Below are 17,403 nucleotides of genomic sequence, written 5' to 3' on the forward strand. Positions count from 1 at the left end.
AGTCTTCAATGATGTGGGGTGGGAAAGGTGGGGACAAGGTAGAGATTATAATTGTAGCACACAAGTATTGGTGTAAGCACTGTAACAAATCAAAGCAATAAATTGTTATGATTGTGAAGCGCTAAATCATTTGATTGGGAGGACGAGAGAAAAACAGGACCAGAAAAGAGACTTCCTCTTGCTCTCCGATACGGTCATGTACAAAAACATTTCAGTTAAGTAACACCCTGCAGCTAGGTCATGGGAAATCCTTTTCCCTTTACAATAATATGACATCCAAGCCAAGCCATTGTTAACTGCACTACACTCCTGACTTTCTCTCCACCAAAATTAGGAACTCCATAGAGCGGGAGGGAAGGAAGTTGACATGATTCATCTTCCAGGCTGCAAGGAGCACTGCCGCTGTCTCCTGTCTGGGGCACAATCATCTCACAGGTGGAGAATCTAGGTTTTCCATTGATTCACCTTTAAAAAGCCACGATTTAAAAAAAAAAATATATATATATATATATATATATATATATATATATATATATATATATATATATATATATATATATATATATATATATATATATACCTCCATCTCCAACTTATCCTTCTTTGGAAACATGATGATTTCCTTCCTTTTTATATTGGAATCTACCAACTTAACTAACTTTCAGATGTTAGTCAGAGATGAAAGTGTAAATCACAAAGTAGCAGGCCTACCAGAAAATTGGTTGTAGACCCAATTTATCGTACCATGTTCCCCATACCAGTTATTGATCACCTAATGCTAAAAAACAGGGGCTCACGGTCACTGCATTCATTGACTAGACAAGAGATGGAAATATTACCTGTTGGAGACTCCGTTTGGCCTGCAGAGCGGCGTTCAGTTTCTCTTCTTGTTTCACTCTCATTTTAACGACTTCATGGAGAAACTTTTCTTTGGCTTCCTTGGAATCTAGACCACTGTCAAGGGCTTGCCTTAGGTGCTCCAATTCTGCCTCTAGTCCACTGCTGTGAGAGTCACCATGATGTGCCCCTTCAAAGGAAGGGTTGATTATTGTCGGAGCCAACATGCCCGGAGAACTTAACTCCTTGGCTGAGCTTGAGGAAGTGAAGGAAGGAGAGGAGAGCGAAGACAGCGAAGACGTAACTAAAAAAAGACAGGAAAAACCAAAGATAATAAGAACGGATATAACCAATTGATTCTTGCTTACTCAACGTCTAAACAAGTGAATAGGTCAAGTACACCTTTTAAACCATGAAGTCTTCAAATCATAACAGTGGAAGGAAATCAAGCAGACGAAATTTAAATACTTCATCCTGCATTTAAGAGGCGCGTTAGAATCTAGAACACAACTGAATGAGTAGGTTGCCATTGGCCCAAGAAACGTTTCCAAGAATAGGATTTCTTAGAAATTGAAAAAATGCTTTAGGAACTTTAACAATGACATCAATTGACCAGTTATGGTGAAGGCCATATTAACATCTTTCACAGGATAACATAAGATTAATGAACATCTGACTTCAATTAGAAGTGTGACAATTTGGAATCTTGTGTAATGTACAAGCAAGCTCCTACAATGTCAGCAATAAAAATTCCTGCCAGGAGTTCCTGTGTACGGCACAGGAAAGTATCAAAGGAGAAGTACAACGAGGAGCGTGATGACCTGAGTGTGACCCAACTGATTCATCCACCAGGCAAGGTGATACCCAGCTTCAGAAGAACAGCACAGCTTAACTACTGGAACTTGACTCGTAAACATAATCCATTTAATCTTTGATCTGTAATTTCAATTTCATCACCGCCCTTCGAGCTGTATAAAGCAAACATTATTTACAAGCAACATCATTATTTTTATGAAGGTCCCACAGAAAATGCTTGAGCAGCAAACGGCTTTATTTAGCACACAGGTTGAGAGGTCACCCCAAGTCAGTAGTGTCTCATTCCCAGAGGAGTTTGGTACAGCAGTGGTCATTTTATAAATTTGGAAAGTAAAAAAGGAAAAAAAAAAAAAAAAAAAAAAAAAATCAACTCACACTTACATTCTTCTCTACTTTCCACTTCAATTTCTGTTTCGGATTCCTTTTCTTCTTCCCGGGCTGGGATGGGAGGAGCTGGTGCCTCGGGTACTGTAGTCATTTCAGCTGTAGGCCTTCGTTTTCGAGACTGTGCAGGGCTACTCGATGATTGAATGCTTCTTGGCACAGTCGGGGCACACAAAGGGCTCGTCATCACTTTCTGTGGGGCAGGGGGTGCCAATGCGACATTGGGGGCAACCAGGTGTTCAAAGCTCTTATAATTATAAAAACTGTCGTAGGAAAAATAAAAAATAAAAACATTAAAAATAACATTAAAATAAATAAATAATGCTTCTGTTTAAAGTATTAATATAGTTAAACATCTTTCGGTTTGATGAAAATATTAATGGCTTACCCATCTCTGATCAGGGCAGGTAACTCCTTCTCACTTGCTGAAATGGCGGGGGACCAGGGCCGGAAAGCCGACAGGCGCTGGCGAGGGTGACTATATGCTGGATTCTTTATTTTGAGGGGGAAAAAAAAACAAAAAAAAACACAGGATTAAAAACCATAAACACCACCCTAAAAAAATAATATTAATGCATGTAAGAAATCTTTCATTACATCCAAGAGCATTATCCCTCCCAGGGATAATTAGCAAAAACTAGTTGCCCCCTACTGGACAACACTTGGAATGGCAATGGAATCAGGGTGTGTGTGTGTGTGTGTGTGTGTGTGTGTGTGTGTGTGTGTGTGTGTGTGTGTGTGTGTGTGTGTGTGTATATATATATATATATATATATACACATATACACACACACACGTACACATATATATCAAATTTTAACTGAAACGGCCAAAAAAATTCAAATAAAATTTCTTAGGAATATCTATAACTTGGCCATGTGTCTTGATCACCTGTGCTATATACCTGGCATATGGCATTTTTGGCCTTTGCGAGTGTTCACTGCTGTCCCTCAATCCCTTCCTTAGTTTGTGGTGTTGACCCTAATTGCTTAGCAACTCAGAATGAACCGGATTAGATTTGGTTGCTAATAAATAATATGAATATTTTGCGGATTTTATGGGATAAGGGGGATCCTTGCAGCTTGTAGAGTCTCTAAGGCACTAATAAGTCACTTACCTCATCATCTACATTAGCCAAAACACTGATCGAAAAAGAGACTCTACCGAGAGTTGCATAGGCAATGCAAAAAAAAAGGCACGCTAATACTTCAAGACCGCTAACGCCAAAGTCCTCAGTCCATCCCTAATATAATATTAAATTTACCTTGCTAGAGTTTGACAAATTCCGTAACCAACTTGAGGACTTGTCTTTTTCTGCTGAGTTTGGGGAGTGGATGATGCAGTCGTCATTTTTTGACTTTTTAGGTGGTGGTTCGGAAGAAATCTACAAAGAAAAAAAAATAATACATATATAGAAATTACTTTGGTTTTGATCAGGAACATCAATCCACATACATGTGTTAAATTTCATTCTGCTACATCCTTTGGTATGTACTATCAAAGACTCCGCATGGGCAGACCAGTGACGTCACATCTATTGGTATCTAGGACAGATGCGCGGTATCTGCTGCTCATGTACACGAAGTAAAATGCAGATAGCGATCACCTCATCAGTCAAATCAAGATGTGGAAGTGTGCAAAGCCAGTTTAACACGCTAGATCATGCTTGTACTTTGGTAACCCAGTTGACCTTTTGAAAAACAGAATTTAGAACTTCAACATTGTGCCAAGTTGTGTGAAACTTCTCTTCTACACCTTTATGTGCGAATAGAAGTAGTGTAATGTGAATAAAGATGTCCTCACAACATTATGTAAGATAATTTACGGCTTCTCAACTGGCCAAGTAAAGGCACGTACCACAGGAGATTAGATGAGGATCTACAAATTAGGGGAAGTCTTTCTTCTAGTATGAAGTTCCTCAAGAAGTATTCTCGCTGTGTAACTGAAAATAACTTTTGCCATGTCTCCCGAGTCATGTGCGGAGCTATTTGTGACTATTAAGGGTAAACCCATTCTTGGCCCTAAAGCGTTCCTCAAACTTTTTTTTTTCCGAAGGACCAATAACGTTACGAGAGGCCAAAAATGACCTCATGGAGCTACTGATTTTAGCAATGACAGAAATGGAACTGGTCAGAATGAATGCCCCCCTCCAAACCCGCCCTGAAATATGACAAATGTCTGCTTTTTTGCCTGAACATAGAAGGAATATTTTATGTGGTGTGAATCAAGAACAGCGTGAACAGCACAGACTCTGTTTATTTGTCATGGTTGTTATGAGGATGACTTCACTCTGCCACAGCTGCACTGGATTCTGGAGAAGATGCCAAACCTTGCTTTGACTTTTCCACAAGTGGTTTGAAGCTTGTAAATCACTCTAAAGCTTAGGAGAGACCTCTTGGCAAGGGCTAAGTTCCCTTCAACACACACACAGGTAAAACGTCAGGATGACTTATGAACAGGTGCGGTAAAAGTCTACTAAAATAGACTACAATGCTGAAAACCTAAAAGGGAGGGACGTTTAACGAAGGCATTCTCACGGTACTATGCAGCATTTAAGGTATGCACACACGTTCAGGTTTTTTCGCGATAAAAACTCATTAAAAACGCATACATTATGCATCCTATCATTTAGAATGCATTCTGCATGTTTAGTGCACATGGTGGGTTTTTTTTTACGTGAAAAAAACGCATTGCGGTAAAAAAAAGCAGCATGTTCATTAATTTTGCGGATTTTCCGCGTTTTCCCCGCAATTTTATGCATTTGGAAAAAACGCGAAAACAAGTGTCAAAAACGCATGAAAAAAAAAAGCAAAAAAAAACGCATGCGGTTTTCTGGCAGAAATGTCCGGTTTTTGTCAGGAAAATTTCTGCATGAAATCCTGATGTGTGCACATACCCTTAGGGCATGTTTCCACGTTCAGGACACGCTGCGTGTTTGACGCTGCGCAGAGCCGCAGCGTCAAACACGCAGCGTCCAGATGTTACAGCATAGTGGAGGGGATTTTATGAAATCCCGTCTCACTATGCGTGGTAACACGCACCCGGCGGCCCTGCGATTCTGGACATACTGCGCGTCTTAAGATCGCAGCATGTCCATTTACCTTGCGGCGACGCTGCGCCGCCACAAGGTAAAACACAGGGCCCTATGTGTGGGGTGCGATGATGTCTGATGTGTGCAATGAACACATTCGGCATCATCGCGTCACAGAAGGGGGCGGAGCGGGTTTGCCGCTCCGTCCAAACCGCCGGCCATCCTGAAGGTGGACACGTACCCTTAGGGTTGCAAATGAAGCAGCTGCATCCCATGCAAGAAGGGGCCTAAGGGTCCTTTTGTTACATAAAGAGAAATTACTATCTTAGTACTTGTGCAAATTGCCTCTTCTGAGAAAAAGAGGACTTAACTCTATAGCGCCAGTATCTTAGTACTTGTATTCAAAATGTACTGCTGGATACTATACTCCATCCCATAGATCGTGCAAGACGTCTGTCATGCGTGTGTGCGAACATCACTCCATTCCGATGGAGCACTTGTGTGTTCCAAATGTCGGAAATAAGTTATCAATTATCTTGTGGCTGATGCTTATAAATGGCATATGGTAGGTGTAAGGCCCTTTCACAAATTTGGCATCAGGGTCCAGAAGTTTTTAGGTCAGGTACCTGTTCTAAAACTAAAGTGACAAATTCTTGAACTATACATGGCCCTAGATTTTAAAAACAGGATGCTAATAATTAGTAATACTTGAGACACAAATATAATGAAAGAAAAGAATGTACGAGAAGGTGGAACATTTTTAGGCATACGCATGACAAGGCAAGCATAATGAAGATCATGCAGCCCGCTTCGTGGAAATACCAATGAAGTGCCTGAGCTTTAAAAGAACAAGCTACAACAAGCCAACGCTCCGAGTGTAGTTACAAGCCTAAACAGGCTGCAAATAAAAAGTTTTACACCAAAAAGAAACTGGAAAGAAAAAAGTCAACAAAACAAATTCTACAAAGCACTGGCCTTTATAAGTCCAGATTAGAACTACTAGAGGTGGAAATTCCTACATTGCCATATTCAGGCCCCTCAAGGAATTCTGTCTGTTAGCATTTGCACAATTTCTTTAATGCTACTGGGAAAACAGTATCAAATCAACAGAGAATAAAGAATATTGATTATTCATACACTGGGCCACACTCAAAAAAAAAAAAAAAAAAAAAAAAAAAAGCTATCCTTCTCACACTGATAATTTATCACAAGTCACTTGAGTATAGTATTTACTAAATGCAGAAAGTAGAGCTAGTGTTCTGAGCAGAGTTAGGGTGAGGTCTTCCTGTTTCGCTACAATCTCTTATGAGCAGCGAAAAACTAAAGAGGTTCTCACCAACAGCAAAACCACAACACCCGGCGCCGGTCTGATCGTTCTTATTTATTTGTTTGATGCAGACCTCAAAAGTTGGAGGTCTCTTTCTCTCTTCTCTTCGAAGTGCTAGACAGAAGATCACAGTTTTTGATGTGAGCTTTTCAACCAAGAAGCCCAATCTGTATAATTTATGGGCTGAAAGTATTGCCACACCCGTGTTGCCCATACATGCCGTCTGCGGTAACCAAGATGTAAGGGAAATTTCAGAGCAACGCAAGGCAAGTTTGCCAGGCAACTTGTTATCCAATTACATTAATATAGAATAAAGCTAATACATATAGGCCGAGCACTACTGGTGTTCTTTATGAGAAAGTCACCGGCTAACATGGCGGCCTACCTCCAAGAGAACAATGCGATCGGCAGTCCGACAATGGACTTGCCCAATCAACATCTGCCCAGACAGTGAGCCGAACCCATCAATATTGGCGGGTTCACCTGACTTTAGTCTAACATGTCTCTGGGCCTTAACGAATTCCCCTTTAGAATGTACTTAATGCCCTCGAAGCATTGAATGGCGAGCCCCATGTCGAGTAAGGATAAGTAATCAAATGTTACATTGTCAGATCTAAAAAAAAAAAAAAAAAAAAAGCAAATCCAGGAATCCGCCTTTCAGAAGAAGACACAACATACTATGCAGCTGCTTCCAGGCAAGCAGTGTCTGGATACCATTGTCCTAGACAAAACAGACTTTGCCACTACACTTGGAGAGGCAGTATGTGTAATCAGAGACACCCAGTGTCTGAAGTGTGGATGAGACCGTGAATAAGAACAATTGTCCCATTTAATGCGCTTTCCTGGCCTGAAGATCCCCCCTCCCTTTGTGCTTTAATATGAGCTCTTCAGTACAGACATATGATACGTGTACCACTATAGTACTTGTATAGTAGCAGTACCACTGTACTGCTATAGATTAAGCCTTACAATACACTTGTGGGAAATTTCCATTTAGGGCAGGACAAAGGCGAAGTCAGAATAGGAATTTTATTTATTTTAAATACAATCTTCAAATTTTCCATCGTCTAAGGGTACCGTTACACAAAACGATTTACCAACTATCACGACCAGCGATACGACCTGGCCGTGATCGTTGGTAAGTCGTTGTGTGGTCGCTGGGGAGCTGTCACACAGACAGCTCTCTAGCGACCAACGATGCCGAAGTCCCCGGGTAACCAGGGTAAACATCGGGTTACTAAGCGCAGGGCCGCGCTTAGTAACCCGATGTTTACCCTGGTTACTATTGTAAATGTAAAAAAAACCAAACCGTACATACTCACATTCCGGTGTCCGTCAGGTCCCTCGCCGTCTGCTTCCCGCACTGACTAAGTGCCGGCCGTAAAGTGAAAGCAGAGCACAGCGGTGACGTCACCGCTGTGCTGTGCTTTACGGCCGGCACTCACAGTCAGTGCGGGAAGCAGACGGCAAGGGACCTGACGGACACCGGAATGTGAGTATGTACGTTTTTTTTTTTTTTTACATTTACGATAGTAACCAGGGTAAAGATCGGGTTACTAAGCGCGGCCCTGCGCTTAGTAACCCGATGTTTACCCTGGTTACAAGCGAACGCATCGCTGGATCGGTGTCACACCGATCCAGCGATGACAGCGGGAGATCCAGCGACGAAATAAAGTTCCAAACGATCTGCTACGACGTACGATTCTCAGCGGGGTCCCTGATCGCTGCTGCATGTCAGACACAGCGATATCGTATGGATATCGCTGGAACGTCACGGATCGTGCCGTCGTAGCGACAAAAGTGCCACTGTGAGACGGTACCCTAAGAGGTTGAAATATCAGCGGCAAATAGTTACCTTCTACAAACTATAGGAAGTTAGTAACTGCCCAGACACTGAACAAAACTTCTCTGCTCAATATGACTGCCCTGCCTAAAATAAAGTATATTCAGAAGGTTGAATATAGATCAAAATAAGAAACACTTCCAATGAACTACCGTAACTATGAACAACAGTAGACTATGCAGACTATTTGTAAACTTCTCCGACCATTTGCATTTTTTTAATAAAGCATCACATTTTTTAAAATGCCCAGCCCACAAATCTAAATGGTTTGTATAGGAAGAGAATGTTGCATACCTAAACCTATTGCAAACTGTTCTGCGAAGGCTCTAAATCTTCTGAAGCAAATAAAATGGCTTTAATAGTTTACGTCTTCTAGGAAAAAGCCAGGCAATATAAAATCTTGTGAACCACAATATTTCCTCATTTATGCCATTTTTACTACAGCAAGAGGCTACAAGACTCACATTGTGATTCTAGACATGTCTAAGGTTATAAGAAAACAAAATGGCATATTTTAAAAGGAGAGGAAAGGTTCATGCACATCAGATGAACCCAGCTAGAACACTCTGGCTATGTAACCTGCAAAACCATACTTAAGAGTGTAGCGCAACATGGTGGTGCACTGTTTCTTTGCAATGCAAGGAGGTTGTGTGTTTTCTCCGCGATTGCATGAATTTTTTCTGTGCTTTTAGGTTTCCTTCAACACTCCAAAAACAGTGACGGGGAATTTAGATTGTGATCAGAATAAGAATACTGATAAAGTGCTTTGGACTGTGACGGCACCATAAAAGCAAGCATAATAAAAAAAAATAAATAAATAAGTGTGACCGCAACTGATTTACCAAAGTTCTTTGGGAATTCTTAAGCCAACACTGCTTTTTAAAAGTAGGGTTTGTGTTAAGAACACTTTGTTTTCTTTATAGTAGTCTATAAATTAGCTACATTACAAACAATGGGAGCACTTTTCACAAGGAAGACCCCGGAAATAGCACTGTTCTTGTATTAGTTATGGAGAAATGCACAGGTTGAGCTTAACCAACGCGATCCACACCGTTCCAAATTTGAAAGGGGTTTGTTTTTCTCATGAAGTCTTCCATTCCCATCAAAAGGGAGATCTGGAGACTTTGAAAGAAGAAGTGAGAATAGACAAGGAAGCGCTCCCAAGAGATGGCCAGACTTGTTATTGTCACTTGGTGTCTTCGGTAAATGGTTATCTACTGGGAAATCTGTATTAACTATATTTTTTTCAAGTTTCAGCACCTTTTAAAGACCGAGTCTGAAAAATTTCTACAACTCAGATTTTGTGTTTACATTGTTCTGCAGATAAGAATCATGTTTGTAAAGACTTTAATATGGTAACGATTATACTGCACCCTTAATCAGGAGCAAAAACTGACTCATCAACACAAATATGTGCCGAACTCTGCATCATGCACGCTCCCTGGTCAACTAGAGTGAATCTCTACAATAGTTTTGCTTCTTTTATAATGGAAAGGAAATGGCAGTCTCTGAATAAGCTGGGGGAATATGTGCTCGGATTGTTGTTAAAGTTGAGTCATCAATGCTAAATCATAGCTCCGTCAGTGGAACCGACCACCAACAATTCAATCCTTGGTAGAACTTGTTGGCATCTGCACTGGTATCAGCCCACGTAACAAGGCTGGAATTTCAGATAAGCAATGTCACACCATCCTGTACATACTTTCCCTTTTAGTCTAACAGTGATTTGTAAAACACACACCTACTGGCAATAAAATTATTAGTTCTCCAAGAAGGAATTTTTTAGTTTTATTTATTTAAGGAACGCCAATTGTGAGAAGGGTGGACCAAAAAAGGATGGCACGCAGCCAACATATAAAGCAGGTCAAGAGAGACGGCAGTAAAAGGGATAGTGTACGGGAAGTGTACTTTCCTTTGGTGCTTTGTTTGGCAAGAATTGTGTGGGAACTGTGTGTTCTAGGTTGACTACGGTGGAGTCGTTTGCAAACCGATGTGTTCCAGAGGTACTGAACGGGAATGTTAGAGATGGTTAAAGCCAGCGATTTTTCCTGAATAAATGTTATGCTGAATAGGGTCTAGGAATGATCGTGTATAGGATATAAAATTGTGCAATGCGTGTTATTTAGCAGTTGGTAACGTTGGTGTAGTCCACCGATGCATCCAATAATAATAATTAGTTGCATCATTGTAAGCACAGACCTCCATAAAAGATGGCAAAAAAGTATATAGAACCAATTTACTACAGTCAATGTCTTACTAGTAGACATGGTACCATCTTCATTGGGGTACTATAATTCAATACAATCATGCTGTCCTGCAGTCTGGGGAAAAAAATAAATATATATCTCCATCTCTCCAAACATGCTCTGCTGAAAAGCTAAGGATTTTCTTCTTTTTTTTTACCTGGATGCACAGCTAATGGACATTAAAATGTATTGATTTGGGATCAGCAGAAGCCAGTTCACCCTGCATTACAATCCCGTGCTTTCCCGAAAGCATTAACAAATTACACACTAAACGACACGCTTTATATATTAACTCTTTGCCTTCTCTGCCAGGGCCAATCAATACATTTCCACAATGCAAAGCAAGTCAGCAGGCTCTCTTGTACGAAATGCCCCTTACGGTATGTTTCGGAAGTATTGTGGGAGCCATGAGAGAGGCGCAAGCCTTAAAAATAAACTCGAAAACTAGTTAAATATTGGACTGGATAGTACAGTCATATAGTATATTAAAATCTAGATACTAAAAGTAGTTTAGCAGATGCGTCAAGATGTCTTAACGCATGAAAATCTCCGCTAGCTTAAATACTTTAAAGAATTGTCATGACTTTGGAAACATCCACGCAGCTTTGAGGGCAAAGCTAGTCAACCAATTACGGACTTAGACTTTGAAAGCTCCTTTGGCTTGCCTTTAGGTACATCACGTGTTTGCTGTGCAAGATGTGGCACCCAGGGGGAGACAGAAAAAGCCTACCTGCTTGTCTCTATGCAATTATCCCGTGCAGCATGGAAGCATCTGATTTTGCTCTTATGCTTAGTGGGATGGAACTTGTTTTAACAGAGCAGAAGAGAAGCATTTAGATGCTCAGACTTAGAGAGAACAGCGCCTCAAAAATATACAGCATGTCAAGACTCGTGGGAGATTTAAATGGCAGTCTTGCAGGCGCCTAGATAGACTAAGGACTTAACGAGTCTATTTCAGATTGGGTTATTTAACCAAATACCTGCCAGTAAGAATTCTCATGCAAGCCAGAAACAAATTCACAAAGTCGACAAAGACTAAATCCCATTTGCTCTTATAGAACGATATCACCACTTGGGCTTCACCAGAAAAGGCCAAGCCCCAATATGATTGCATGCACCGTCGGTAGTTTGAACGATCTGTGTTACTTTTTTGGTGGCAATTAACATGCAGGAATGTCATTCCTAGGTTCAAGGGGAGACACGATAGTTAAGGAGATTTCTCGTTGATGAAGGGATTTACCCAGGTCAATGTAGTGATCAAATCACAGACAGATCGCTTAGTCCTTGCAGGTCAGCCTGCCGTATTAAGCCTCTTTTTTCAAGACCAATTAAATTTAATGTCTGCTTCCAGTGCTAGAAGAACGGGGTGGATAATGCCAAGGAGGGGATTTTTAAGCCCCTTCAACATATGCTTACAGAAAAAAAGATGTATAAAATACAGTGACAACTGGAGGATTTTCCTGACATCCCAGAACGGCATCGATAGAATCGGCACTCTATTCTTGGAGTTACAAACAGTGCTCTTGTGCTGTCATAGGAACTGCAGTTAATATTCCCTCTGGTGCGTAGACTTCAGCTCCATGAAGATTCCTTTTGTCTACCATAATTACAGAGGGTGATGTCTTGATAAATGTTTTTTTTTTTTTATTTGTTTTTTTTAACGTGCAACTGAAGTACCAGATTTCCAATTGGCGTTTTGGAACAAAAAAAAAAAAATCATATCCAACTATTTTGTGACTGATCGTTAATGTGGATAGATCACAAATAATGGGTCAGTCAATGGGATACAACCACCATTATCTGGAATCTCCAGAAATAAAGAATGGCAGGCATGCAATAATGCACTTGGAACGCAGTCAAGTCTGGATACTTGTACAAATATTACTACATCTCGGTTATAGGTGTTTAGCCTGGAATGTGTTCACAGAGTAGTTTATAGTAGAGCAGATAACTTCTGCAAGTGCAAACTCCAAGAGAACCAAGTAAGTGCGTGTTTACATAGCAGAACCTTGAACTTGGATCATATTCCATTCAACGGTAGACCCAGCCTACTCGCCTGCAGTACAGGGTATTGAGAGGTCCATGTAAGCTTCAGCAAATAGGGCACGTACTGTAGATGCGGGCGTGGTCCAAAACAAGGTTAAAAAAAGAAGCAAAAAGCATAAAAAGGTGTATTCCCATCTCAAACATTTATGGCATATCATAATATATACTAGGTATGGATCTCATCAATACGAACCACATCTACAGTATCTTGAGAACGGGGCTGCTTTCAGTGGCAGGGTGGTTGGCACTCAAAATTCAAGGGGTATTCCAATGACCTCTCTACTAACAGTTGAGCTTTCTTCATGAGAGAGATGTCACAGAATGTTAGTAATTAGAAGGGACCTTCAGGGTCATCATGTCCGACCTTGTGCTCAATGCAGGACTCACTAAACCATCTCATATGCAAATTGCCTCTTCTGATAAAAAGAGGACTTAACTCTATAGCGCCACCTGTTGGAAGTAGCGATCCTACAAGTCACAATCAACCCTCTAACGAGTCGTGCAATATGACTTAAGATAAAAGCAAAATCAGTATCTCAGACAGATGTCTGTCCAGCCTCTGTTTGAAGACTTTCATTGAAGAAGAACTCCCCACCTCATAGCCGCCTGTTCCACTCACTTATCACCCTCACTGTAGATGTGGTCCCACCATTTATATCATACCCTGTGGCTATAAACATACGAGATGGAAACATCCATTCAAATTCGCTCCAAAAAACTGAAAAAAGTAATGATATAGAACATAAAGAAGCAAAATCTTGAGAGCAAACCACAGACAACTACGGGACTCCAGTAATAAAATCCTGCCCAACATCAGCAAGCCTGGAGGTTTACTTATGCAATGCTGTTAATAAGGGCTGATTGTAATAGACCAGCATTAAAACATGTTGTCCAATGTGTGATCTCAACACAATCTGTTCTAGTTAGTAATGGGGGGACTTCTCAATAAACCCACAGTGTCTCCTAGACTACAGAGGCACCATTCATCCGAATATTACTGGAGGTTCCTCTGACCCCCTTTTTTGGTAAGAGCTGTGTAAAACCCGCTTCCTGAGTAGAAAAGGGGCAGCCATAAATTCTTTCACATCAATGCCGCCCTGCTAATGCAGTGCTGAGGTTGTAGCTTTTCCATGTCCTCTCTTTCCACTTTGCCTTATGTCAAATCAAATTACATGAACAATCAATTTTTCTGTCTAGCCATTTTTTCCGTACGCTCGCGCCTTGCAGGGGGTGGAGGAGGAGGGAGCTGGGTGCCTGGCCTCATGCCAGAGATTCATCAATAGGCAGTCTCCACGTGTGGTGGAACTGCATGGCGACAATCTGTCCTCTCTCTCTACTTACACTCTGGCTGCCATCCAAGCCTCACACCTGCTCGGTAACAGTGGAGCCCACTCAAAATTTTAGCAAGGGGTGTGAAATAAAATTAGGCAGAGGTGTACAGAACAAGTGAAGGACTCCAGCGGTCAAGAGGCACGTTATGCAGAGAAATCGCAGCCGCTGTGTCCTTTTGCAAACATCAAGCTTCTTGTGCTTCAATTAAGCCACAGGGAAAGTACAATCTGGAAAATCTATAATTATGTGGGTGTTTTCCAGGCAGTCAAATAACTACGGTAGATGAGAAAAAAGCAAAACAATGTCGAAATAGTTTCTAAAAAGGAAAAAAAAAAAAAATGAAAAAAGTGAAAAAAAACACAAACTTTCAATATCCTTGATGTAACAGGCTAAAAATGCAAAATTAAAATTAGGTTAGCACAAAAGCAAATAAAAAGGCATGCATTTAACTAATGGCGATACACCGGACATGAATGGGGAAGGGAAAAAAAATGTAAGAGCACTTCCCTAGGGAGACAGCAACCATAAAGAAAAATTCTGACTTGGAGAGAAACACAAGCTCCATGGAGACCAAGAGGGGTGAGAAAGGGTCACTGCCTTTCAGGAGCATTCCAGTGGGTGTGCAAGGGCCTACAGAAAAAGTACAAGCCCCGTAAGGGTCACCACAACCCTGTTTTCTGGGCTGGAGTTCAACCTGAGGTAAATGGCTAGACAAGGGCCAATAAAAACAGTGGTTCTTTTACGAAAGGAGGACACAGATTCTTAAACTCTTTGTTCAAGTTGATGACCAGACACAATAAATGTTTGGTGGCTAAATCAAGCTCCACAAAAAGAGGAACAGTTGTGGGATTCCACATTCACCGGGTACCTATCCGCCGGTTAGAGAAGATGTTGCATGAGATTGATCAATGCCCCCCACTCCCATCCATGGCGATAGGATTTCATGTCCAGCCCAAAATATACTCTTTAAAATATGGAATCAGAGTTAGTTAATCTTTGATCTGTAAACATTACTGAGATTGTTCAACTTTGGGTATAATTTTCATTAATGCATGCATTTCGGGTTAAAAGTAATTTTTGCAATCGGATATCATTAAAAATGTTCTATAGCGTATGTGTCGAATGCAGAATTGAGTTAACCAAAAATCCATCAGTGTTCTAATTCTTATTGGGCTTTCTTTTTTTTTTCGCTCCACTCAGCTGATTAATCAAAATAGTCTACATCAAAGTTGAATGTGCAGACGAAAAAAACTTGAAAAAGCCAAATTGTGCAAAACTTAATAAAACCCAAATTGTTAGAATGGTATTTAGCCTCAAATACACTTAAGTAATAAAAATAAAATAGGTGGACACCCCTTTAATATTTTCTTTTCCAGTCTAGCGGAGAACACAAATCCTGATACCAAGTGTTACGGCAATGTTGTGCACACAGTTATGTTAAAAAAAAAAAAATAATAAAATAAATAAGCCACAACAAAATGCATCGCTTTATTCTCAGCACTCCCAGTGGAGCTGGTGGCTGTTCTTTCAAGCATCGGAGGCTGTTTCACATCAGACATTCCAGGGACATTACTTGCCAAAGTTGTGGGGTGTACAAGTTAATGGCGTTCTGGCACTGTGCCCTTCCTCACAAAAAAGGATCAATATGCAACAAGAAAACTTTTCCATTCAGGATTAAAGGAAATGTTGCCCAAGATGAGAAAGGCAAAATGAAATACAGGATGTTGTGGTCACAGCACTTGGAAGGTTTATACACTAGGAATCCAAGTTAATTAAAAGAGAATGTTTTAATATGAACATCAAGGAAGCAAGACTTTTTTGTTTATGGCGGTGTTGCTTAAAATATATATTTTCTTAGACAAGTAAAAAAGAAAACCCGCCACAAGGTCTTCAGAGTGGTTGATCGGTACAACTCACAAATGTCCACCAAACCTGTAAGGTCAGATCTCAACTTAATTGATGTTGACCAATTCGTTCAACTTTTTTTTTTTTTTCATATTTATGGTAGCACGGTGGCTCATTCGTTAGCACTGTAGCTTCACAGCTCCGGTGTCCCGAGTTCAAATTCCACCAATGGACAACATCGGAAAGGAGTTTATATGTCCTCCCCATGGTTGCGTGGCTTTCCTCCTGGTTCTACGGTTTCCATGCACACTTCAAAGACATACTGATGTGGGATTGATGTAGATTGTGAGTCCAAATAGATGTTTTGCAGTCCTCATTGTCCCTATTTCTTACAACAAAAGACTTGAAAAAATTATAAAAACTCAAGCTTTAGTGGTTACTAAAAACCTTTTTTTTTACTCCGCCCTTGGTCTTCCCGTTACACAAACAGGCCAAACATCAAAATTCTTCACCCAGTATTAAAACTTAAAGATTTAGGTCTTAAAAAAAAAAAAAAAAAAAAAGATTAAAAATTCTACTCCACTTTCCTGTCCCTGGCTTATTGAGTCGAACAGAAGACTGTGTGACTTCAGACCCCAGGGTGTATACATATCCACACATATAACCCTACACATAAAAAATCCAGGTGTTTAAGAGACTATGAATTGTAGCCAAATCACGCAGCTGGGCGCTAGACATCGGTTGTAGGACATGTCGAGGTAAAAAATATTACCACATACATCTTCATGTGGGAGCAGAAAACAGTAAATTCTTACCAAAAGCCTAGCAGTGCCTCACTCACACTTAAAATATGTTACAGACAAAAGTAAAAAATAAAAAAAATAACCCAGACATGTCCACTACACTGTCATCTCTGGACATTCCACACAGATTTATCACCTTTTTTTTTGTAAGTGCTTTCAATTTCCTAATTGGATAGATTTTTTTCCCCTCCTGAAACATTCCTTTAACAGATTTTTTTTCTCCCTTTTACGTGAAGGAAAAACTGTCCGTACTTTACGGCATGAGCATTTTTTCTGCATTAGCATCCAATGAGGGCGCACTTTCGAAGTAAAACAAAAATGTCCGTTTTCTAAATTTGTTTGCACTTTATGTTTCAGGATCTAGTACATTACTGCAATGACACTTAAAGGGGGGATTTTACAGTATAAAAAAAAGCAATGGCACTACACGTGTCCACAGGTTGTGTGTGGTATTGCAACTTAGATCCGTTTGCAATAAAGCGGAGCCGCCATGATTTTCTCCTCGTGTAGAACTCCTTTAGTTGAAGATTGCTAAAAACCAACAAGCATCTTTCATATTGTTAAATACCTAAAAAAAAAGGGACACCAGCTGGTTGTGGAAGAATGGAAGGGAGAAGTAAAAAAGTAGTCATTCAAAAAAAAAAAAATTTCAGAAAACAAAGTTAAAAGGGCTGGTCTTATTCTCAAAAGCAGGAGCTCATGCTCCTCAGCCTCCTGGCTTCTCACTACCCAGGGAACAGTGTGATCCTGCTTCACTGATCGTCCAGACCAGCAACAATATTTTCCCACTGCCCCAAATTATGTGTTCTCCAACGCTAAAATATGATAAAAAAAAGACCTTGACTGTGTTAGATTTCTGAGTGTTTTTTCCCCCTCTGACAACTTTCAAGTTT

The 17,403-nt window shown here is 40.5% G+C and overlaps 1 protein-coding gene across 2 annotated transcripts in view; it reads right to left on the reverse strand.

Moving 5' to 3' along the window:
- SKI (SKI proto-oncogene) overlaps nucleotides 1-17,403 on the reverse strand; it is an 85,240-nt gene that overhangs the window by 11,778 nt on the left and 56,059 nt on the right. Inside the window, exons 2-5 of one of the 2 annotated variants that reach the window (XM_077250088.1) lie at nucleotides 3,302-3,421; nucleotides 2,426-2,529; nucleotides 2,035-2,300; nucleotides 840-1,141 (exon numbers count right to left, since the gene is read on the reverse strand). In XM_077250088.1, coding sequence (XP_077106203.1) covers nucleotides 840-1,141; nucleotides 2,035-2,300; nucleotides 2,426-2,529; nucleotides 3,302-3,421 — 792 coding nt within the window. Of the gene's footprint in view, nucleotides 1-839; nucleotides 1,142-2,028; nucleotides 2,301-2,425; nucleotides 2,530-3,301; nucleotides 3,422-17,403 lie in introns of both variants that reach the window. The other variant, XM_077250087.1, reaches the window with a different exon arrangement.

Source organism: Ranitomeya variabilis, chromosome 4 (genome assembly GCF_051348905.1).
Source record: "Ranitomeya variabilis isolate aRanVar5 chromosome 4, aRanVar5.hap1, whole genome shotgun sequence".
NCBI classification, from domain to species: domain Eukaryota; kingdom Metazoa; phylum Chordata; class Amphibia; order Anura; family Dendrobatidae; genus Ranitomeya; species Ranitomeya variabilis.